General features: G+C 40.8%; 4 protein-coding genes across 4 annotated transcripts in view; 1 reads left to right on the forward strand and 3 right to left on the reverse strand.

Annotated features, from left to right (window-relative positions):
* Positions 1-4,845: 4,845 nt before the first annotated feature.
* On the reverse strand, positions 4,846-15,192 carry rbm5 (RNA binding motif protein 5). Its single transcript, XM_083971373.1, has 25 exons — positions 15,061-15,192; positions 14,765-14,810; positions 13,879-14,056; positions 13,607-13,765; positions 13,420-13,489; positions 12,921-12,994; positions 12,131-12,214; positions 11,770-11,830; positions 11,329-11,394; positions 11,054-11,214; positions 10,178-10,275; positions 9,995-10,082; positions 9,820-9,879; positions 9,489-9,555; positions 8,906-9,006; positions 8,683-8,824; positions 7,626-7,717; positions 7,338-7,526; positions 7,072-7,212; positions 6,889-6,975; positions 6,539-6,724; positions 6,371-6,445; positions 6,173-6,273; positions 5,919-6,048; positions 4,846-5,345 (listed from the first exon to the last, which is right to left on the reverse strand). The coding sequence occupies exons 2-25, from the start codon at positions 14,779-14,781 to the stop codon at positions 5,220-5,222; spliced, it is 2,553 nt and encodes an 850-aa protein (XP_083827499.1). The 5' UTR covers positions 14,782-14,810; positions 15,061-15,192; the 3' UTR covers positions 4,846-5,219.
* A 1,083-nt stretch (positions 15,193-16,275) lies between these two features.
* On the reverse strand, positions 16,276-17,611 carry brk1 (BRICK1 subunit of SCAR/WAVE actin nucleating complex). The gene is made up of 3 exons (XM_083971527.1): positions 17,439-17,611; positions 16,866-16,948; positions 16,276-16,769 (listed from the first exon to the last, which is right to left on the reverse strand). Exons 1-3 carry the CDS (start codon positions 17,554-17,556, stop codon positions 16,743-16,745), a joined length of 228 nt encoding a protein of 75 aa, XP_083827653.1. The 5' UTR covers positions 17,557-17,611; the 3' UTR covers positions 16,276-16,742.
* A 475-nt stretch (positions 17,612-18,086) lies between these two features.
* On the reverse strand, positions 18,087-19,572 carry gpx1a (glutathione peroxidase 1a). Its single transcript, XM_083971482.1, has 2 exons — positions 19,274-19,572; positions 18,087-18,750 (listed from the first exon to the last, which is right to left on the reverse strand). The coding sequence occupies exons 1-2, from the start codon at positions 19,496-19,498 to the stop codon at positions 18,400-18,402; spliced, it is 576 nt and encodes a 191-aa protein (XP_083827608.1). The 5' UTR covers positions 19,499-19,572; the 3' UTR covers positions 18,087-18,399.
* Positions 19,573-20,108: 536 nt separating this feature from the next.
* Positions 20,109-25,145, forward strand: part of tex264b (testis expressed 264, ER-phagy receptor b) — a gene marked incomplete at its 3' end in the record, with an annotated part of 45,509 nt that continues 40,472 nt past the window's right edge. The window contains exon 1 of the mRNA XM_083971374.1: positions 20,109-20,511. Coding sequence (XP_083827500.1) covers positions 20,257-20,511 — 255 coding nt within the window. The 5' untranslated portion in view covers positions 20,109-20,256. The remainder of the gene's footprint in view (positions 20,512-25,145) is intronic.

Here is a 25,145-nt window from a genome sequence, read left to right on the forward strand (position 1 = left end):
AAATACTGCTGGGACTCATAACTGATGTCAATTGCTCAGTTCAACAGCAACCTGGTTCTTTCTTTCTTTCTTTCTTTCTTTCTTTCTTATATTTGTTTTTTTGGGTTTGGGCATTAATCTACTGAAAACCATGTCAATAATTATTAATAGCCTATAAACACAGCTGATCCTGTGGGAGGTGTGTGATTCTGATTTCAGGGTTGCCAGTTAGTGGTTATTCGTTAAACTGTAGGTAATGCAACACTCACTGACATACAGTTGTGTGACAAAAAGTGGCTGGAGCAACATTAGCTTTCATCTGGACTCATGACTGGTTGGTCTCCACCGGAGCGAAACATTTGACTGTACATGCTCCTTTATAGTACTATAGTATAAGAAATGGTTTTGAATATTCATTAGATCTCTGTTAAAGGGATATTTCAACATTTTGCCAAATTTTGGCACAACTCGACCACCAGAGTGTTTTGTTGTTGGAGTTGTTGTGTATTGTGTATTTAGTTTGATGAGGGGAACATGGAAATACCATGCAGCTCTGCCCCGCCGATCTAAAAACAGCTTGCACTGACAATTATAATGAACCTACTGCTAAGACTTTAGGGATTATGGCAATAGGTGAATGTGCCAAATGTCCCTTTAAGAAGGTGATATTGCTTATAATGGCTTTAAATGTACATCAGGTGTCACCTGTCAAAGCGCTGTTGATAAATGATAATAAAGACATACTACATATCAACTTCTAAACATTTCACATGGTGCTGTAGACTGGCTGAAAACAGCTTGGAACAAAGCATAAGTAAACCAGTTAATACCATATGTTTTATGTTACAGTTATAAGCTACAGCTACATTTTGTGACAATTACTATGGCTGAATAAACTAATGAGTCATAAAAGACATCCTAAAACAATAATAAACATATTTAAAGGAAAGTGATTGTGATTTGATAAAAACTTCCCACTGCATCTTTACATATTATGTAAGTTAACTCATTAGTTCAGCTGTCTGTCCCTTCCCTGGTTAGGAAAGGAACCAACAAGGTAAGCAACATAAGACCAGGTTTCACCTGCTGATGATATGAATCATGCATTCCACAAACCCACAGTCACACCTGAAAATCTCTCCGCCATTGTGCTCAGTGTGTACAAGAGATAAACTGAAAACAATGTACGTTTTCACTGGCCATAGCAAAATGTACAAATCTGTTCTGTTTGTCTATTTTTTCTAATATTTTGAACTTCCATCTAAAATAATTTCTGATTGATGTGTTGTACAAAAAGGAACAAGCAGATTTCCAGTAGCAGGACAGGGGATTTAGTTGCAACTTGAGAAATATTTTTATTCAGATGTTAAAAGAGCCTTTTAGGATTTGGACAATACCTTCAGAAAGAAATGGATGTCGAGCTCTAGGACTCGAAGACAATCGCTAACATACTGGACACTGTTTCTTTTTCTACCGCTCAGCAGGGTTTTGAGGTGTGGTGTTTGACGGTATGTTGACTACAAAGAACAGATAACAGCGTTCACAGAACAAAGAATGAACATGAAACTAAACTCTACTCTGCCTTTGGGTTTAAGGATCCTTAAAAAAACAAACTCTCCTGGTTCTGTCTGCTGGGAATCCTGACTGATATTTGAGGTCCATTGTTTCCATAATCATTTAAATCACATTGAGTGGAATCAAACTCCAAAATGTTGCCCTGAACTCCAGCCTTACACAACACCTCAATTAAGCAATGAGCAGAACCTGATCATGCCACAGCTCTTTATTAATTTACAGTTTATTTATTCAAAGGAATTACGTAAGGCCATTCATAGAGAGAGGGATACGGCTTGTCTTTCTCACACTGCGGATTGATGTCTGATTTTTGTGTTTTTTTCCAAGAATGCAAGATGGGAGTATAACAGCAGCGATTTCTTCTAAGACCACGGGAGTCAAGACGTATCACTACAGTATATTTATGTAACAGAGGTGGATGTGAGGTTCAGAACATTTCTCCCCAAGAGGTGGAAAAATCAAAGGCCGGGGAACCCTGAACCCCATGAAACAAACCCAAGGGATGTAGTGTATTATGTTTCATTGTGTAACACACTGTTTACATAAGGAGCGCCAGCAGGGAGACACGTAAACCGACCACGTCTTTGTATGAAGGAACAATATCTGTTTATAATTTACACACCCCGGCTATAGCCTTTATGTACTGGTATATACACTGTTTAAAGATTGGCTCATATGTATTCAAGTTAATGGCCTTCAGCGGATGATCACAAAGGGCTTTTTGGACTCCAAGTGCAAACTACTGAGACAAATTGCAAATATGCACTGGAAATGACAGGAAATACAGGTTGTTAATTTCTGAATGTCCACTTGTTCTTGGGCGCTGTATTTTCTCTGAGCCTGAGAAACGTCCCACTGTGACAACACAAAGAATTTATTCATGCTCACGTCCATATTTGTACATACAATACTTCCACTGGTCACGTGTGTAAATAAGAGAGAGACTCCACAGGAGTGTTTATTGGAACAGCAACAAGGAAAACCACCCTTGCATTACATAGTTATTTGAAACAGACTGTACGTCATGTTCTGTCGGCCCCTAACAAAGAAGGACGTGATATTTAAAATACTGCATTCGATATTCTGCTTGATGTTTCAAACTTTGGTGAAGAATATTTCTAGAAACCACATTTTCCCTGATCAAATACTTCTGCCACCCTGTAGTAATGAGGCAATAACTCCTCCGTGGTGTTCCCACACTCTCTGTATGTATTAATACAGTGTTATTTTTTTTATTCTGGTCAGTCAGTCCACAACCCTGCAAGACAGCTGAGAAAAACCCCTTTACATTGCACCGTGTCTTGATTTGCAACAGTTAAAGCTCCAACCAGATGAGAGCACATCAGGCACAGGAAAGAGCCTGCATGGGACAGGCTACTGACAGCTGGACCTGGACCACATGTGCTGGGAGAACCCTTCAGAACCCATCCCTCTATTTATCTGTTAGGTCTTGTCTCACTGGAGAAATACATTTCTACTGTCACTTTCACAAGGAGTTAAGACAACAACTTAACTCCTGGAACTGGGAAACACTGGGTGTCCTGCTGGAGGACACCTCAGCAGGTTGGACCGGTCGGCTCATGGCTTTAGCTCTGGGTCCTCTAGTGGACAGACAATCACACTACAATACCAAATCCCCCACTAAATGAGGACATGCAATTTTTTTCACAATCAAAAATCACAAAAGATACACATGGTTAACAGTGAGTCAGGCTTTCTTTATATAACTTTGGTTTCTAAAATGTTTTTTTCCCCATTTGACTCATGCAGCCTTGATTGGCCGAACATAAATATGCTGTCAAAACCGGTAATTGTGAGTACGTTATGGTGAAACATTTTAGGGTTACTCATAATGATGACTCTTTTTCAGCTATTGGTACAGATCTTGGACCTTAACCCCTAGAAGAGGAGATAGACAGAGAACATTCAACCAAAAAGAGAGCAGCCGGGTCCATAAGCTCCAGGCGTTGGTATTTCCTGATGTGAATGACAGTGTTGACATGGTTGCTTTTCTGTAGATGCTTCTGATATATTTGTTTCACCATAAACAGAATCTGTGTTTTCAACACTCCGATGTTTGCACTGACCTCTGGTGGAGAAGTCCTCACCTGGCTGTCTTATTTGTCTACCTGTGTTATACACTACTCACAGAAATTTAGGGATATTCGACTTCTGGGTGTTTTTATGGAAAATGTCAAAAGCTCATGCTAAAGTGATATTATATCATGATATAGGGCATTTAAATAGAAGTATGGAATGGTCATTTCTTCATCTCAAACAACGTATTGAAACCAAAGCTAACAACAGTGGGTGTACCACAACAAAACACATCCATGTCTGAATAAGTTGTCATGGCCACTGCCCAGAGGACGTCCACTTCTCTGTCTCTCTGTGTGTCTCTGTCTGTGTGAACAGCATGATGAAGGGGACTGTTTCAATGTAAAGTGTCACTGAAGCAGAACACTTAGTGGTGGGTGGATCAGACACTTGTTGTGATGTTTGTGGTGAATCACCCTGTTAGAGAACAGCATGTTATGTTATGACTGATTTATTTATTAAAAAGTTTAGAGGTCACACCAAGTTCACCTGTAAAGGTTACAGTGCACTGAAATACCATGTGAAAGCCCAATATCATTAACCTTTTGAGTAGTGCAGGGTCCTTTATCGTTAAGCTGCTGTGGCTGAAACATGTTGGCTGATTTTATCTGTTCCATTATGAACTAGCATTATGATCGAAGCTTTTTCACCGTGGATTCACTTCTTTTCTGGCCTAGTTTATGTGTTTGGTGGTTCACTGTAAACTCTTATCATATTAGCTTTGTTGCATGACCTGATATGTCTTAATAGAAAGACAGCTATGCCAAATTTTATGTATACAACTTGGAGTGCTCTGAAGCACATCAAGATGATTGTAAATAAGACTTACGCAAAGATAAGGAACTCTTGGCAGGAACCTTTAAAGAAATACAAGAATGACTGTGTGGTGGTACTGATAGTTCTCATTAAAGGCTTTGTACTTTTTCCTCCCCAACCTTTTGTCTTTGAGATATTGCATTTTACAAGGCCAAGACAATATGATTTGAAATTTGACCACCAAGTGTTATCAGTTCATCCTTGAGTACTGGTGAATGTTCATGCCGAGCTTGAAGAAACTCCACCAAGTCGTAACGCAGCTATTTTGAGTACGAGAATGGGTCCGACAGACAACCTGACAGTAATATCCCTCCGGCTCTTGCTGCCATTGGCATAAAAATGTACATTCCCACTGTATGAGTCATCAAACACAACCAGTAACCTCTTATGTAATTTATTTAATGTACAAACAAAAGATTTTGTATAAACTGTACAATCTTTTAAACATTCCAGGACAAAAAAGGCATTACCACAGAAGAAATACAAAAGAAATCTGTAAGCTAGGGAAGTCAATTCACTGTGCATATGTACAACTTATAAATTATGTCATTCACTATCTTGATATACCTCAATTAAGGTTTTGTCTATGGTCTGGTTTATGGCAGAAGGCATGGATGATACAAGGAGTGAAACCACTGAAGTAAAACTAGTCTTTCGCTCCCATGCCAGATCTGTTGTCCCTGTTGATGTGGACGTGGTGGAGGCTCCTCCTCATGAAGGGAGCAGGTCGTCTGCAGGTGGAGTCACTGGACTCATTCCAACTCAGTGAAACGAGCGAACATGGCTTTGCGGACTGCGTCCTTGTACGTGTCTGAGGCAGAGAGGGTGTAGTTGGTGCCTTTAGTGCCAAGTCCAGCTCCTTTTGTCCTCATCTGGGCCTGCGGAGGACAACCAACACACTTCAGCACTTGTTTTAAGCAAGTGATCTACAGTTATTAGCTCAGTTTACATGGAGCCAAATATTCCAATAACAATCAGTTCAGATGTCCAAACCAAATAAAAATGCTCCACATAAACATCTCAACTAGAATAAACAGGTCCAACACCAATGGAATTCCATTCAGTTTCGAAAGGGTTGAATATTCCATCCCCCAAACCAATCAAAGTAAAATTGTATCGTGTAAACGGTGAAGTGCGTGCACATGCTCCGTCTCGATGTGTCTTCACTTGCAAATGCTTGAATAAAAGTGTCAAAACAATGACTACTACTGTGCTAATCAGATGACAGACCTCCAGCTTTGATCAGTCATGTGAAAAAACTCAACCTCGCCTTACTAGCATTAATTCTCAGCCCAAACCTGGCCAAAAAAGAAAACCCGAGTCATTTGCATGAAATTTCAGCCTGAACCCGGCCCGAACCCATTGAGATCTTATGTCACACGGCTGTAAAACATCCGTTCCGTAAACAGTTGGTATGAGATTAAGCATGTAACCCTGGCTGCTGTAAATACCTCAATGGGCGTAGTGATGCCCTGTTGGTTGCGGCCCAGGCCTTTCCCCTCCTTCCAGCCCATAGCTTGCAGCATTTTGTTCCCTATGTTGTCACTGTTGAGGCCGTCCTTAGTGGGCTGCTCATAGTTACTGTAAAGGGAAGAAAAAGAGAGACATTTTTTACGTTACTGAAAAGATTCAACATAAACAACGTCAGCTCTGCAAAGTCTGGAAAACAGCAAGATACAAACATCTGAAAAACCAAATTGCTTACATGACTTGGGCTGGTTGGCTAAATTTCTTCTTTTTGGGTGCTGGGGGTTCAGGGATACCGTATTTTTCTCTTCTTTCAGCTGCTCTGTCTCTGTATTTCATCTGTTCACAGGAGGGATAAAAACAATTGGAATTTTAAAGCCAGCGAAAGAGGAACAGTCTGACAGCAGCAGCTGGGTGATTCAGTGTGGGGTCGAACCTCGGTCTCTTTCCTCTCCAGCTCTTCCAGCTCTGCTTCAGTCATCTGGGATCTGCGGTGAACCTCCAGGTTTTTCTGGAAAAAGAAGCGAGTGTACAGATGAATACCTCAACAAGACGCTCTAGACCCGTACTTCAGTCTGTAGACATGTCGTTGACACGATATTACCTTGTGGAGGTCAGAGAGTTGCTGGTGGCGAACAAGACCCTCTTTATTGGGAAACTGTCTCCTACACAACAAGCAGGCCAACTTTTTCCAGTCTGTCATCTTGTCCTGGATTCCGTCGCCTCCATCTGCCTCCGCCACTCCCTCCTCGGGGTCGCTGTCTCCACTGTAGGCTGCCACAAGGCCACACTGACCACAACATGGATGAATAAAAACAGGTTTAAACAGTGCTCAACTAAATACCACCTGAAGAGCACATACATTCCCAATGAAATACAGATGACACAGACTCTTGTAACACAACTGATGAAATAAAAGTCCACCCCCCTAAAATCAGGGATGCAGACACTCACCCTGGAGGGGTTGACTGAGCTGGTTTGTGGCTCCTCCTCGGGGGCCCTTGGCATCTCTGGCATGAGTCTTTCAAGAGCTCCTGCCTGCTATAAAGAAAGAAAATCAAAAGAATCTATTTAGTACATTAAGGTGTAAGGTACAGGCATGTACACTTTTTCACGTATTAAATACCACTGGATTACCTTCTTTTCAAACAGTGTGAAGCCAGCATCAGCAGCCGCTGCCTCCCTCCTCTCCTCATGACTAATGGGCTGGAAGCTGCTCCTAAAGTTCTCCTTCTGCTTGTTAAGACTTTTAGCCCAGCGCTCCATGTCTTTAGCAATCTGAAAGTGTCAAACAGATTTGAAGATGAACTCAAATACATAACAATAAAACAATGTTTCATAAAGTAGAAGCAGAATGTGTATAACAGACAATATGAGCTGGGATGGGATGTGTTGACACTGACCTGCTGAGCCGTCTTGCTTTTGGGCTTTTCCTTCTTCTCCTTGCCTTCTCTTGCTTCTTTGCCTCCCGCCATCGCCGAAGCTGTTGCGTAATCGTTTTGTCCGGCATATGCATCTGACGGGGCGGGTACGTATGCCTGCTTCTCACTGTCCCAGTACAGATACTGCTGGGTCTGAGAGTTGTAGTAATACTGAAAGGACATAAACAATGCACAGAGTGAAAACAATGTCACCTCCTCTGACTGGCACCAGCAGGACTGGAAACTAAATGGCTGTGCATACTAACTCACATGTGTGGTGGGATCGTAGTAGAGGCCAGTTTGAGGATCATAGTAGTAGCCAGAGGACTCATCATACTGATAAGTGGATGTATCAGGAACAGCTGTCAATTAAACAACATTACACCATTAACAGGTGGCAGTACACCTTGTTACAATGCAAAAACTCAAAATCTTACCAAAAATATTTGTCTTATTTTTAGTCAAAATGTCATTTCTAGTCAAAACAAATCTCATTATGCTTAAAATAAGACTCATCACATAAAAAGTAGCTTGTTTTAGACATTTTTTGTTATTCCACTTGAAGTAAGTAGAAGAATCTGATAGTGGAGCAAGTTTATCTTTCTTATTACAAGTTTCAAGTGAAAATTTGTTTCAAACAAGTGAAAATGATCTAAAAACAAGTTAATTGTTAGGTGATGAGTCTTATCTTAAGTGGAAAGAGATTAGTTTTCACTAGAAATGAGACGTCTGGACAAAAAATAAGACAAATAATCTTGGAAAGATTTTGAGTTTTTGCAGTGTAGTCGGTTAAGAAATACATACTTAACTCGAAGGACCATTTAGCTATTGATAGAAGTGCATCTTTCAGAAATAACTGAAGGTTCCCAGCACTAACGTTAACTAAGCTTGCCTTCTGACATCACTCTACAAGCACTCCTGTACCAAAGTAGATGAGATTATGACGAAGCATATAGATTTTATAAAGGTTATAGGGAGGACAGTACCAGGCGGACTCTCCATTTGGCCAAATACTGTTTTGACAAAATGCATTTTAAGTGTTGTCTTAGTGGCGTTAGGGCTTCTTCTTTTAGAAACATAAGAAAGAAAATACACCCACAGCATTTGAATAACTGTTTCATACACACAGCTCAGCTTCAGCAGTGATTCAAGTAATAACAGGCTAGTAATGGCTGTCTAATCTACAGAAGCAGCCTGTAAAGCCTTGCAGGTTCAATCTGTGTCCAGGGAAACACTTTGGAACGATGTGCGTGACAGTGACCTCAGGACGATAAAAGACATTGTACATGAACAGAACGGATTTTACAGGGATCCTGTGTGCTCATACCAGTGGTGTCAGCTGTCTGTCCAGGAGCTATTAATGTACTGGTAGTGGCAACAACTACAGGAACAGGAACAGATGCAGCTTCCATGCCAGGGAGGTGTCCCATCTGGGGCTTTGTGTCCAGTTGCTGAGCAAGGGGCAACACCTGAAATCAAAGGAAGTGTTATTTTAGGACTGTTCAACTGTGAATGTTAAAACGCGAGGTGTACACAAAACAGTGTGTTACCTGAACTGCAGACTGAGCAATTACATGAGGTTGGTAGACTTGTGCGCTCTGTGAGATTACTACTCCGGCTGCAGTTGGAACAATCTTGATACCCGGGGCAGCTGAAATTGGATAGGTAGAGATCGGAACTATTTTTTTCCCAATGTGTAACATCAGTATGCAAACAAAACCAAATCACAACATATGGTGGAAGATGTAGCAGAGATGTGTGTGTCTGTTGACTCTAAAAACAGGCTTTATCCAATCCACCATGTCTGTGTTTGTTGTTCCTCCAGGCTTAGTGTGAGCAAATAAAAGTCGAGTGAGTACAATTAAGTATCTTGTAACTTCAGCTGTGTATCCTCACAACAATGCAATACTGATATTAAATGGTCAGATATTCATTATCTGAATCATTCAATATTTATTTTTTGTTTTGTTTCTTCAAATTGATACATCATAATTTCCTCATTGCATTGTATTATTGTAATATGTGCACATATGTGTATTTTTCATTTTTTGTAAGTTTATATTTTCACTGAATAAATAAAATAAAAAATTTGATGACAAAAACAAACAAACAAACATCTAGAGTATTATATACCTCCAAGGATTCCATTTCCCTGTGAGGTGCTGGCTCCTGCTCCTTGCTGATAGTATGTCTGGTACTCCTATTGAAAAAAATCAATCATTACGATACAAAGATTAATTTGCTCAAGGTGTGAAACTACTTCATCTAAGCTCATACCCTGGGATGACGCAGAAAATTACTATTGTGGCTCAAGTTTTTTAACATTTCTATGAAATACACATCCCAACCTCGTATCTTCTGTGATGTCATCAGTGGTGATTTGCTACAGTAAATCAAACTGATGTAAAGCTATCAGAAATGATCTTATCTCAAGCAGCTTAATGGTTTATTTCCCTCGACTAACCTGTGACATTGGAGTGTAGCCTTCTTGCAGGTAGCTGTACTCTGACATTCCCTCTGAGCTCTGTTGGGATTGGACAAAGGTAAAAGCATGAATTAAGGATTCTGTGTCACTGCAACGTCATGGGGATGAATTACTGTGTGACATATTACGTGACAATGAGCGTACGTGGTCTCACCTGACTTGAAGACCACTGAGCTGCAGCAATGGCTGTGCTGGCCACAGAGAAGGCACTGACACGATTCCCATCTGGTAGTAATAGGTCCCTAAAACAGACAAATGTTTCATTTTTTATATCACAGCTGCTGGGTTCTCCTACCATTACACTGTACACACACAATAACACTATTGTTACACTCACTTTCTAGCGCTCTTGGCATAATCCACCCCAATTGTTTTGCCATCCAGTTTAAGAGGCGGCTGCAGTCCTTGTAAGATGGTCAGCAGCTGAGAGGCCTCCTGTGAAAGAAGAGCAATATTGAATTTGAAGTGAATTGGCGAGTTCGTCCAGGAGAATAATTTAAAGGGATGTTTCAACATTTTGGCAAATTCGCCTATTGCCATAATACCTATAGTCATAGCAGTAGGTTCATTACCTTTAATTGTCATTGCAAGCTGTTTTTAGATAGACAGGGCAGAGATGTGAGCTGCTCAGCTAACGCAACGGAGGCTAATGGTATTTCTACGTTTCCCTAATCAAACTAAATACACAATCCAACAACTCCAAAACGCTCTTGTGGACAAGTTGTGACCTGCACATTCACCATGCTATGAAAAAATAACATATTATTATGTAACATTACAACACATGAAGCAAATACTCTGAACTACTTTCGCTATTCAAGTCACTCTGCCGAGCAGCTGTGTCTGGAATGTAGTTCCGGTTAGGTATTTACCTCGAAAACAACTCTGTCTTGTAACGTTCTATTATTATTTCATAGCGTGGTGAATGTTCAGGTCCCAACTTGTCCAGGAGAGCATTTTGGAGTTGTTGGATTGTGTATTTGATGAGTCTAATGAGGGAAAGCTGGAAATACTGCGCGCCGTGCAGAGCTCACGCCCCGCCCCGCCGATCTAAAAACAGCTTGCACCGACAATTTAAGGTAATGAACCTACTCCTAAAACTATAGGGATTATGGCAATAGGCAAATTTGCCAAAATGTTGAAATATCCCTTTAAGACATTGGCAGAGAATCCCAATAGAATGCATTGATAAGTGGTTGGTTGGTAGATTTACCAGAGGAGAAGACAGCTGTACAAAGGCAAAGCCTCTGTTCTGGCCTGTCTGCTTGTCCTTGATGAGGCGAATGTTGTTGGATGAGAGATTAGCATACGGCGCCAGGGCGGTCATGATGGCTTCCACGGTGGTCAGGGGGGCAATATTTCTCAGGATGATCGCTGTCAAAGGAGAGAGGTCTATATTTTAGAACCACCCATTGTGTGTGAAATATTTCTCACTCTAAGGTAGAATATTAGCCATGTATGTAAATCTGATAAAACAGCAGTCCTTACTGTCACCGTAGAAATCTCCACCAGGTTGAGTTTCAGAGACTCCGGTATTACTGCTGGTTTCACCTTCTGTTGAGAGAGTGACAGAGGTAAGAGGTGCATTAACATAACCTTCAGAAAAGTGGAAATCAGAGAAGTGGAGACGAGGTATTAGGTAAGTGATAAGTGTCAAAAACCTGCTAAAAATGAGTCTGTGTTTACAGTATCAGTTCATAAACTGTGTTGTGTTTTGTCTCCATTTTGTGTAGGGCGGATGCATGCCATTTCTCAAATCTATGCTCTTTGCTTACATCTGACAGTGACAACACTCATGTCCATGTTTTTTTGTTTTACTTGGCCTCCATAACCCCCAAAAAACACAACATTTGCGTTGCATCCCAGAGGACTGCTGCGTCAGGCAGCCCGGATGTCTGTCAGTGGCCTTTTGTTGATTTAACTACTTACCAGCTTTGGCTGCTCCACACCTGAAGCACTTCAGCCTCCTCCGGAAATTGTACAGGCCACACTGCAAGTAACCGTTCACATCATTTTTATTATACACCTACTAAAGCCCTTCACAGTGCTGCCTCAGAGAACAGGCAGTGAGTCTATATTGGTGCAGCATACCATACTTACCCGAGACACAATCTAACCTTTACCTCTTATTCAAATGCAGGTGTGCCAAAGAATGAGCTAACAAGACTGCGACAATTTTAATTTAAAGACCTAACTTGTTGAGTGTGAGTGTGCGTGTGTGCGCGCAATGTTCTGCAGTAGCTTTGTTTGGATATTGCGACTGTGAAAACAAGACGGATGATGAACTTACAGTGTTGCAGAGCCAGTCTTCATACTTGTTTCTGGGGTGACTGTAATGCATGTCCACATTTTTGCCTTGGATGGTCAGACGTTTCTGAAAGAGGAGGGGAAAAAATCAGTCAAGTGTTCGTGGCGGGCGTTCGTCTCAAACAGAGCAAGCAGTGTTGGAAGGGAGAGAAGGGGAAGAGGGACCCTCCCCCCAACAGATAGCCTTTGTGTTAAAGACAGGCACATGGATATATGTGTGAGCATGGTGTATGCAGGGTTCTTTAGGTGTTTGGGACCCGTGTGCCCAGACTGAGCTGGAGCAGTGTGTATAATGTGACCCTAACAGACATTGTTTGACTGGTTTCCCATAAACATGTTCAGGAGGGGTTTTCTTTGAGAAAAAAAAAGGAGAAAAAAAAAACTAACCCATTTACTGAAAGGGGGCTCAGAAACAGACTTGTCTGAGGTTTCATTCAACTCTGACATAGCATTGATAATGCCTCTATGAGTAATGTGTTCATCATCTTAAAAGCAAATTCGTTAAGGAGATGATAAACTCTGATCTGCAGTTTAGCCTAGATGCTACTGCCCTTACAGTAAAATAAACTTTAAAATGCTTGTTAAAAACAGAAACCATAAATATACTCTCAATAATCTCTATTAATCTAGCTCTGTAATACACAATCCATGATTTTTTTTTTTTAAAGATCTGGACAGTTTACACACTACTTATTCAATGCACTTTGGTTGCCTTTTGGGTTATTTTTCCAGAACCCCAAGATTAAAACTAGACTTGGCGATTGTGAAGCAACCTGATTGGTCTCCATCCATCGGGTAGCATCTTGCAAGTGATAAAAGTCCACGAAGGCGAAACCACGGCTTATACCTAGAGACAGCATTCAAATATAGACGGGAGGCGTGTTAGTTAAGAGTCCATGGGCATATTATTCAAACTCTTCCACAAACTGCTTCACAACCCAGGCCCTTTTTGGTACACAATGGGCCACACTCCTTAGGGGTTTTACCATAGCAAAAAAAAGTCCTGCTGGATATCACTGTTTGAGCCACACTCAACAACAGAGTGTGTGTGTCTGCCAATTGACTTTCTCAAAAACTAGTATTGCTGCTGTTACTTACCTTGAAAAAGGAATCCTTAATGAACTGAAAGTAAAAATTAACATTTAAAAACGCCTTCCTAGTAACAAATTTTCTCCTAGTTGCTATGGGAAAATGGGTCGAGTGACAGCAGATTGGCCCTGTGGTCAAACACTGGGGGGAAAGGTTGGGATCCGCCTCATAGGTGGCCCTCACCTGTTTTCTTTTTCATCAGCCTGACATCCACTGGCTGGGGTCCCTCCAGTTGGTCTATGGCGAACCGGATCTATATAACAACATAGACACAGAATGTTATTGTTCTAAAGCGGCTCAGTTCGGAAAGAAAGAAACTAACGGTAGGCAAAAAGGGGTTTATAAGTGCAAGAGAAAACTAAAGACTTACATCATCCTCGGTGACATGAGGCGACAGGCCCCAGAGCATGATGGTCTTACTCTTCTTCTCCTCCCCAGAGTCCCTTCTATAATCCTGCTCAGGGTAGTCGCCATCAGAGTGATAACCATCTTCTGATCTATCGCTGTTGCGTCGTTTCCTCTCTCGGTGCTTTAAAACAAATGGTTCAGTTTTGTATCAGTGTCAATGTCAACAAACATCAAAGCATTTCACCAACACATCACAGCACCATTATCAACATCGCTGGATATTAAAATAACTACCTCTGGACTGTCTCTTGATCCTCGACGATCTCCTCCTTCATAACGGTCACGTCTATCTTCCCCCCAGCGGCGCATGTTGTGATCACGCTCTTGATCCCTCTCTCTTCTGTCACGCCAGTCTGACTCATCACGGGGCTGGTCAGAGCCATATCTTCCACTGCGTTCTGTCCGGCTAATCCTGTTGAGGAACACATTCAAGGAAATAAAATTAGCACAACCATGACTATTTCTTCAAATATGATGCATCAGGATCTAAGGATTTTTACAGTCAGCCTTGATTTACTATGTGATGTGAACAGAGAGAAGCTTGATCTACTGTGTGATGAAGACGTCACGGAGTTGATCACTGCATTTCAGTGGTTGAATAGACGCCTAGCTCTTCTAAACAGGATTAAGTATATTAGAGTGGTCAAAGGCCCATTTTATTATATCACTCTCAACAAGCACACTGTTCTAATAATCATCTTATATAAAGATTGTTTGGCCTCACGCTATAAAGATGGTATTAGGCCTAATCATTAACGTTACATAAAAAGCACTATCAGACATCAAGGCTGCTGGACTAGTTTTATTTTTCAGTTTTTTCAGTTCAGGTTGATGGAGGCAATGAAGCGGCAGTCATTATGACCAGGTATTTTGACAGTAAAATAACTGCCCTGAAGTGTCCTACATGATTTGCATTGTTAAGAGAAAATCCTAGCCACTTCCTCTGAATTACCTCTAGGGAAGTGGCACATTCCGAATACACAGGTTATACCTAATTATTTTAGTTTTAGGTATCATACCTTTAAAGCCTTAAAATAACGAAAATGTGATTAAAAAACACTGTCATTATAGTTAGCCACACCTACCATGGTGAACTTCGCTAACGTTAGCTGCAACTCACCTTTTATCAGCCCCCATTTTTCTCTCTTCCTCGGCACTCACAGGACCTACAGAGAGCAAAAATGCCGAGTCCTCTATTAATACACTCATAATATCATATTTTCAGCTATCAACACGCTCAGACACCGACCAGCTCTCCTATGGCCACTTTACACGGACTGCAGAGAGCACATCATATGTTTGCAACGCATTAACGTTACATGAACCCGGTCTAACGTTAGCATATGCCAAAAACAGCGACAAAAATAAGAAGCTATTCGACGTTTCAGTTTCAAATTTGTATAATCATAAACTCACCGGTGTTGTCTGTCAACAATACTGTTGCACACTGTTAGATTTTCAAAACTATATTGACGATTTTTGTGCCTGAAAATTCATCTCACGCTCAAGGACTTTCAACAACACTACGGCTGGACTTTCTTTGTCCCAGGATGCATTGGTGTATAACATGGTGCATTGTGGGTAAAGAGTTACATTTCGCCCAGAGTTCACCTCACAGGAGGAATGTAGTTCAGGTTTCACACTCAATAGTGTTTATGTCGATATTACAGTTGGTGACAGCTGTGTCTTCACCAATGTTTAAAATGAACACATCGTAGGGTAACTTACTCAGATGTGTAGAACATGGTGAATTGGTTGAAATCAATAGATCCATGGTTGAAATACTGCCTGAAAGCCTATTCGGAGGGCAAACAAAAAGACTGTTAGAGTTCCGCCATTTTGCAGGACATAGCCTTTTTGGCTTGCCATATTTGCACAATGTTGTCTGCAATCATCCAAGACTTGAACGTAGCGTACGGATTAAAAATCAATTGATTATGTTCACTCGACACCTTTAAATTAAACAGGTTACTGGTGCCGAATCCCTCTTACTGTTTAACGTAAAGTGGTGACTTTTTTCGGCGAACAAATATGTAAAACTATTATAAAAAGTAAAGCATGAATAAATCATATCTTCAAGATCATGATTGGAATATTGTAAGATATTGATCGATCTGGGGGCCTGACTCACTGGCTCTTTAAAAAATAAAATAAAAATAAGGATTTAAACCTAGTCTCTTTGTAATATAAGCCTGCTTAGTTTTGTAAGATGAGAAGCACATAAGGACTGCAGGACTTTGAAGATTTCACAGTAGAGATATAATTATTTTTACTTCTAGCATGTTATTCACACCATGCTAACTGATGTATCAGTGGGTTAAGGCAGTGTGGATACATTTAATATGGTTTTATATATGGTGTGCTGATAAACCTATTACTATATAACTTATTCATTCAGAATATTATAACTTGTATTATAGCATTCTACCAATGTCTTTGTGTGCAACCTTGTAACAATTTGTATAATAAAGTAGAAATATTTCACTGTTCACTCATCTGTTTGAATTTGTCTGTAAACCTCTGCTTTGTTAAGTGCAAAAACGGGCTACTGAAAACTGGTTCAGTTTTCTTCTGTCATTTTTTCTAATCAGTTAAGTTAAATCTGTCTGTAAGCTACAACATGAAACAAAGTCATAGTTTATCATTTATTACAGTATTTAAATCCTGAAACATCACCAAACAATTCACTGTACAAGCAGGTCCTTAATAAAGATGACAACAGATTTACTTGTTCAACATGGCACACAAGAAAGTTCCCTTTCATAAATCTCTGATGTGGTAATGATACTGTATACAACACAGGTGGTCAATAAATTGTGCTGATACCAGATTCATAATTTAGCTCCACAACATTTTTTGCACATTTTTATTTCGTAAAATTGATGATGCTTGATTCACTGAAGCCCAAAAAAGGGCCTTATCTTCTATACAAATGCATCATGAGATAAACAAAATAACACAAAATTCAGCCATTTAATATAAAAATGGTCCACATGGCCCCAAAAAGTAGGGTGAAATCCATCACACTGATTCCGAGGATTCTTGGTGGGGGGGATGGGCAGGTCGATCCAGGATGCTATGCATTACAACGATGATTCCTAGGTCAAGGTCTCTCCTTTTGTCACCTGAAATGAGACACACATTCATATCATAGTTATGTTAGTTAGAATAGACAAACAAAAACACCGTCGTATTATTTCATTAGAATATATCCCACTTACTCTCGCCTCAATGTATTCAATCCTCCTCTCCAACGCTGTCAGCTTCTCATTGAGAGTAGCCAAACGGGATCGACACGACATATCTGTTGGAAATAAGTTGCATTTTGTAACAGTTATGCCATTTTAATCTACGTGTTGCAACGTATCCGTACTATCAATACCAAACATCAGTACGTACGCATTCATAATGATGCAGCTGCTGCTGTAATTATTCTGACAGCAGAATAGCGTTAGCAGTGGCTAAAACATTGGCCTCAGCTGTTTCAGTACTCTAATCGTAAGAGTCTGTCGTCTCTTACGATAATTCGACATTTGTTACACAGCCAACACTTCTTATCGAGCAAAACACAAGTGTAAGCATGTCCTACACCTTACTGTTTAGATAGTTTAACGAGGAAACAATAACAAACCCGCAGCTAACCATAAAGCTAATTGCTAACTGGGAGTGGCCGTTTAAAACATCAACACCAGTGCTAGCCACAGCAGGATGGCTAGCTCGAGCAGCTAGCCGTGAATACAAAACATCCGCATTACTGGTGACCTCATCGGTAAAATTTGTCAATAAAAACTTACCAAATGAGTTAAGGAAGTCGGCGATTTTTTTGATACTGCTCGTAATTACTTCTATGTACTCGCGATTCGCCCAGTCTTGGTGGATCTCTCTCTGCACCGGGTCTTCTTGGCCAGCCATGTTGGACGAGTCGCAGCCCGGCGTAGCGTTCAGTCAAGGATAGCTCCCTGCGCCCTTACAGGAAGTGTGGCGTAGCTACATGAACCTGTTTGATGCTGTTATAACTGAGCTAAGTGTATGTAATGTTATTTAAACTCATTCAAAAATGAATTATTTATTATTACTATTTAAGTAATGTCTCATCTTAATCGTTGCTAATAAGCCAATCTAAGTCATTGGTATCAAACTGCCACCATAGTTTAATTAATGGAAGAAATTAAGCAATGCTATAGCCTAGTGCTTGAATTTATGTCCCATGTCCCAGTGCCAGGCTTTTGGGCAATAGTCTAAATCATAAAATTATTATTTGCATGTAGGAGATGTGAAACTTCATGTTAAACAACTTCTAAAGTCAAACATCTAAAATATAATTCCTGTTGAGTCAGGTTTTAGATTTTGTCAAACACAAAACAGATTTCCATGATTGTTAAGAATTTGTATGCATTGTATAAATACGACAGGAGCACTTTTTTTGACATTAAATGTTTAATTCTTCTCTCAGTATATTTCTATGACTTATACACATGGCTGTGTCAGCCTTTTTACATGTTCATCAGAAACTCCCCTCACAAAAAGGTTTTAAGGAGTGTCTTCATTCAGTAAACCTGACTGAACATACATATGTACTTCATTGGAAATTCCACAGTGGCTACTTTGTAGTAGGCCTACTGCAGCTGATTAGCGCAGTGAAAGTGTAAAATGTGATAAAATACCCCAAACAGATGTATGACTACTGATTATTCAATATGGACAAGCTGCATGTAACTGATAATTCCTGCCACTCAGGGTGTGTCGTAACAAACGTTACTTAACTCTCTTGAGTAGCTCTTTAATATCAGCCTCAATATCTTTGGTCAAGAAATGCCTGCTGTAGCGTTTGTAGGGCTCTCCATCAGGACTAACCAGGAACTTCTCAAAATTCCAGGAGACATCATTCCTGCACACTGGACTCCAAATGATGAACTTTGGATCACTCATGAGAGCCATGGTATCATCACTGGGAAATGGCAGATTTTCCTTGAGGTGGACAAACAAGGGGTGTGCATCCTTTCCATTCACATCAACCTTTTCGAGGAGTGGGAACTTTGGTTCAAAGCCATCCCCTGGACGGACATACTTGAGAGATCTTAGGATTTCATCATTGTTGTCATTCTCCTGTAATGAAAGAGACAGAAAGATAAAGATATTGTTGAGCAGATGGACAGTTTCAAATGATCAACAGTCACTGGAGGTTTTCATGTAAATGTACAAAATGAGGCCTGGTGGTACATTCCTGCAGTGCTTAACATGGAGATGATTGTGTGTTCATCTAATATAACTACATACTTACTTCACTATATTTTAGTAACTTTAGTGACACAGGTTGTCAGCCGACTGCGTTGTAGGCCTACATTCAAATTTTCAAATGCAAATTTTTAAATATCTGGCCAAATAGTGACTTGCTCCAGCTTTAGCGTACAACTATATCTTAATATTTAAAACATTATTATAATTTTATATGGAGCACTCTAATGAGTAGTTTGATTTTAGTTTTGATATATTTGAATTCCAAAGTGACTGACAACAGTATCAAAAAGTACAATTTCAAACCCCAATGCTAGATCTGTATCCTCTCATTAAATAGCACACTAAATTGTAAAGAAATAAGTAAGACCACCTCTGGATTCACATGACTTACCTGATGACCAAACTGATTGCAGGGTACACCCAGGATAACAAGTCCCTTGTCAGAATAAGTTGAGTGGAGCTCGTTCATCTGAGTGTAATCCCTGACTGTTGTTCCTCAAAGAGACGCCACATTCTCAATGAGAACAACTTTCCCCTTCAGTGAAGCGAAGCTGAAGGTTTCTCCAGACAGCAGCTTCGCCGTCAGATCATAAAACCTTTTCGCAGTCTTCGCCATCGTCCTGACTCCCTGGTGTAGCACTACTAGACGTTTGCACTTTTAGGAAGTCACACTGTAAGTTATTTATCCAAACGGTGCTGCTGTGTCAACAGGTCCAGCCTTCACTTAATTTAAGGGGCGGGGCATGACTGTATAAGGTACACAACCCCGAGGCCTAAACGTGACCTTGCAATTTCAGTATTTCATTTTACTTTTTTTGTGGTAGGCTATCCAGATGGGGTTCAAAATCCCATGTGGAACTCACATTAAAAGCAGAACAGTGAGGAAGTAGCCGATCTCTCACATGCACTTCACCTATGATGATTAATCTTTACTGTTGTAATTGCCATAAATAAGTTACTAACATGAGTAGGATAGCCATAGCCTAAACAGCTTGATAGAAAAGTTAATTAGGCCCTATCCATATTTACACACACACTTCGCGAGTATCTGAACTATTTTAAAATCTGAATTATTATAATATATTTAAAAGGAACGTGCTTCCCCCCCGCGAATTTGCCTTTAACCAGTTGATTTGTAGAAATACCACCCCGTTGGTCGGCAGTAATGGTACCTTCCAGGAAGTCCTGAGCAGCGTGTAATCTTTGGCGCTTTGTCGTTCGGGGGAAATAAATCTAAATTGAGTCAAGTATCGCACAGTTGTGTTCCCGCCGAAATACAACAAAACGGTATCTTATAAACAACGGTACTGTGTGTTTATCCGCTCAGCTGCCGGGGCTGAATAACGGTACCTGCTCCTCCTGTTAGCAGCTACCATGACAGACTGGCTCTGTCTCTGTGTCCTCAGCCTGTTGTTCAGTCTTCTGTCAGTAGCCGCTTACATCTTCTTCTACTCGGGACTCCTCACAGACATTATCGTGCTCACCGGCTCTCCTCCCATTAAGAAAATTACTTTCGCATATAAATTTCAAGAGGGACCGTACAGAAACTGTGGACAACTTTTCAAGGAGTCTCAGAGTATTGGACCAACGCTGTCACGCATCGGAGTATTTTACGACGATCCCAAAAAGGTAAAACATCCATCACACTGCACTCGTAATAGGACAGTAGTCTTTTTCAAGGGTGTTTACACACACTTTGAGCAATAATTTCACATAAAAATCTAACAGAATACATAAGGAAACGCAGTTCACCGCTAGATGGCCACAGCGCCATTCTCTGAAAGATGTAGGCTATCCCCGGTTCTCAGCAGGAGGTCTACATGTGATGGTCAGTTTAGTTTAATGGCTTTTCATGTTGACATCTTGACATCCAGCAGTTCTCAGCTTTAAGAATACTGACTACATAAAACCAAAGCATGTTGAATCATTCAAAGTTGTTTCCCAGTAATAACACGAATCACAATGTATATGAAGTAGCCTTATGAAGTAGGCCTATAGGCTTATGCAATTTAATTTTATGGCATGGATTTAAATTTTCTATTGCATTATTGAAATGAATCCCCATGTGTCTACTTTTATAGTTTACATGTTGTCTGTTGTGTTAAACTAGGCTACTAGGATAACAACCTAAGGTTTTGCAATAGCATCCTTGTATGCTAATGAGCAATTATCTAGAGAGTCTCAGGTGGATTGCACACCAGCCATGTGACTGTTAGTTATAGTGTAATTTGAATAATCAATGATTAAGTTCCAAGCTGTTTATTGCATTCACCCTCTGACTATAGCTTAGTCATTTTAATGCATTTAAATGAAGAATTATAAAAAAAGAATGCTAATTGTGAAATAAAAATCAACCGCAGGAGTGGAAATAATGATGAAACCTAAGTTTTGATATTATCTCACGACGTAAAATGCATGAAGATCAACGGTCAAAACTGAGCAAGAGACGCTCCCAGCATTTCAACTGTTGTGGTTCTCGGCCACTGTGGCTAAAAACACAATTGGTGGGTTGGCTGTCTTCTCGAGATGTTTTCCCACACTATCAACTGTTCTCTGTGTGAACTCATCCATCCAAACCTGAGTGTCTATAAGCAGCAGGAAATAAAATCTGCTGGATCTGTTTTCCTGATACCTAATCCTGCTCACTCAGTGGGGTCTCAAAAAATCATGTGGTGCTGGTTCTCACATTTTAAAGTGAGTAGCATGAGTTCATTTTCAAAAGGCTTTGACCAAACAGACCAAGAAGGAACGGAACACAGAATGGTCAAGCAGTTTGGAGGTCCGGGTATCTAGAGGGAAAACGGAGAGTGTAGATGGTTTTTAATGGAAACTGAGAGATGGGGCCCATATCAAACTAGATACCATCTAATTATTGTAATATCAATCTGAACAGTATTTTTGTGCCATATTGTTATAGTAATAGAGCAATCTTTTGTGTGGAGAGGCTAAAAAGAAATTTAGCACTCTACCATAATCTGAACAAATTAGTATAATCGCAGTACATCTAGTTTAGATAATAATGACATTAGCTTTATTGAGAAGTGAAATGATCACTTCCCTCATACTATTATTAAACTGTGGAACTCTCAATAGTCAGAGCCAACTTTCATATCAGTATTGAGTCAACCATACTGTGATATTACCTCTGTCAGCTTGACTTATCTGTAATATTCACAGTAACGCTCTCTTCAGACTAGAGAACTGGCTTTCAATGGTATTGACTTAAGTGGCGCTGCTTGAACCTGCCATAGCCTGATCCACGACAACCTGATGGAGTATAACCAGAGTTCAGCGACAGACCCGTCCCAGCTTTGCTTCAGAACCCCCTTTGTTATGCTCATCCTCTTTTTCCCAAGCCAGCAATTAGTCTAGCTGTGGGTCCTCGTTCCTCCGCACAGTCACAGCCAAGTCCTGATCTAAGTTAAAATAATTGGTGTAATGATCTCAGCTCATTAGCGTCCGAGCCTCAGGATGCCATTCAGTCCCCGCATCAGGAGCCCCAGACTGCTCTCGGGTAGATAGGAGGACTGGTATTTGGTGGATAAATAGTGGGACACACTGTCCATTGATATTTGCAAAGAGAAGGATTTTCAGAAGTGCAACTGACAGAGGAGAAGTGTCAGCGGTGCGGAGGCTGGAGTCACCCTCTGTTCTCGCTTTTCTCACTTTTACCTCCTTTAATCACTTCCTCTGGAGAAACAAAAGACCTCGACGAGGACTCGAGTCGGTCCTCAGACGGTTGCCATGGAGACATGGCAGCGGCAGCTCTGTCTGTTCCTTCAAACGGCCAACACCAAATTTCTGCGCTCCACTCACTGAGCCCTCCACCAGCCTTCTCACAGTTTCAAAGCCATTTGTGTGTGTGTGTGTGTGTGGGGGGGGTTGTTGTGTTTCTGACCTGGTGTGCCCACTTCACCTTCATCATCCAGCTCCCTTCTTCTCCATCGTCCACCCCCCCACCCCCCACTCTGCATCCAGTAAACATCAGAGGGAGGTATAAGATGGGCAGATCATGTGGTATTCTGTCAAACTCCATCTTCCAAGTAGGCAACCGGGGGTCAGGGGGTGTGTGGCCCCTGGAGACAGGGATTGTCTAAATAAAAAAAGCCCAGATGACAAGTGGAGTAGCTGCAATGACACATGTGTCGGATGATCTTGGAGGGCACGGCAGCTGCATGGGGGAGGGACCAGTCAGGAGATATTGCGTATGTCTTTTGAATCTCCGTCTTTGTAGAAAATGATGAAATAGTATAAAGTTCCTTTTTCAGAAAGTCACGGAAGAACATTTAAAAATTTGTAGCCACCTCACAGAGTGTGGTCTGCGTGCGGGTGAGGGAGGGGAGGGGGGGGGATAAAACACTTAACATGCAGCTGAAGGTAGCTTGTCTTTCGTGTTGCGTTGCAGATCAGATGATCGGCTACAGAGACGAGAAGAAGGGATCCCTCCGATTGAATATCTGAGCCGTTTGCTTCAGATGAGCTGTCGGCCCATTGAAGAAAACATTAAAAAGACAGCACTCTTGTGCCTTGATGAGTGCAGAGAGGCAAAACAAAAACAAAAAAAAAACACTGTGTGGACAGAGGCTTGGTGCTTTTGGCGCTGGCTCTTTGTTCTGGACTCCCCGCTTGGAGTCCTGTGATGATTAATAAATCCACTCGGCTCAGACTTCCCACTGCGAACCCCCACAAACATCCAAAGTGTTGGAAATATCCTCATGTGTAAAGTTTCTCAGATGCACTTGCAGTAAAGCTTAAGATCAGACGAGCCGTAAACTAGACATTTAGAATCCATCTGGTTTGTTTTGAGCCGAGTGTTTGATGTTGACCATCCTCTTCCTTTAACTATAGTGACAAACACTGTTAGCGATGATGGTGGGGGTGATCCGTCTTTCCTTTTCTGAGTCCTTATTAAACCTAGCCTTCATGCCACCAGTGTATTTTAGAACAATGCTCACTAGAGTCTTGGTGCGGTTTAACTCTCATCTCTGAAATATCACAGCCACAAATAGCAGATCTTGATAATGCATGTGTGCTGCTCCATGCTTGACACCAGAGCTGACACAAGAAGGGAGAAAAGCAATTTACTTGTTTGTTTGTTTTCTCTTCTTTTTTTTGGACCTTGGCAGAAGCTGCTTCCAGATAATTGTTGGCATTTGTTGCTGTTGCAAATATTTGATCACTTCCTGATTAGTGGCTGATTACACTTAACTTGCTCAATGAATTGGGTAATTGATTCACGGTCCTGGCTGTACCCTGAGGGTGAGTCCGTTAAATGGTCACAGGGTCAGATGACGATGGTGATCGCTCCATATAATCTGATAATCTGATAATCAGAATTCATCATGACTCTACCAGCCTCTAATTAAGTAGATTAGAATAGTATATTATAGAATTATAACATATAACATCATGGCCATCTGCCTATTGTATTGCTTAGTCTTACAGTATTGAATTTCCCTTTGGGGCTTAATAAATATCTTATCTTATCTTATCTCATCTTATCTTATCTTATCTTATCTTCATATTATAATAATACTGGGAACAGGATCATTTGTCGTTCATGTGCTGGTATCAAACAAGGCTTAAGATCATAAATTAATGAGGATTGCACACATCTTCTGAGGATGTATGCGTTTGAAAAAAAATAAAAAATCTTAGTCTGCAGAGCTTGGTGAACACCACAACTGTATCCATCACTGACTTTACGTGTTGAGGAACAGAGGAGAAAATGGGCAATTCTCAGACACACTGGCTGTGCTTGAAGCGTAGCATTGATAGGTTTATGAACAAATTGGAACATTCCAGCTTATTTATTCCACGAGCCTTCAGTGGTGCACTGCTCAGCACAGTGGGGAGAAAGTCAGAGATGTCCCAGGAGCATTCATTTGTAAAAAGTGTCTCCTTTTTCTTATTTTTTAATGGGCACCAGGGTGCTCAGAATGGAAGAAGGAGCAATAATTGCTGCGCTGCCAAATGCTCCAATTAGAGCTCCTATTAATGAGCATATCTCCTCTTTAACTTTGGAGCCTAGCTGACATCACAGAAGACATCCTTTTTTCAGCTAACGCCTCATTGTTTTTCTTCTAATGTGTAGCTATATCCCCTACTTGTGAAATTGTGTTACATAGCCTTATTTTTATGGCTCAGCAGTCCTTAGGAACTAAAATGTAAACCTTTTAAAACGTGTAAATGTTGATGGCAGGTGGCTGAATGATTGATCGAGTAAAGATGGTTATGTGCAGTCATCATCCATCTCTGAAACA

The sequence above is a fragment of the Trachurus trachurus genome (assembly GCF_905171665.1).
Source record: "Trachurus trachurus genome assembly, chromosome: 5".
Lineage (NCBI taxonomy): Eukaryota > Metazoa > Chordata > Actinopteri > Carangiformes > Carangidae > Trachurus > Trachurus trachurus.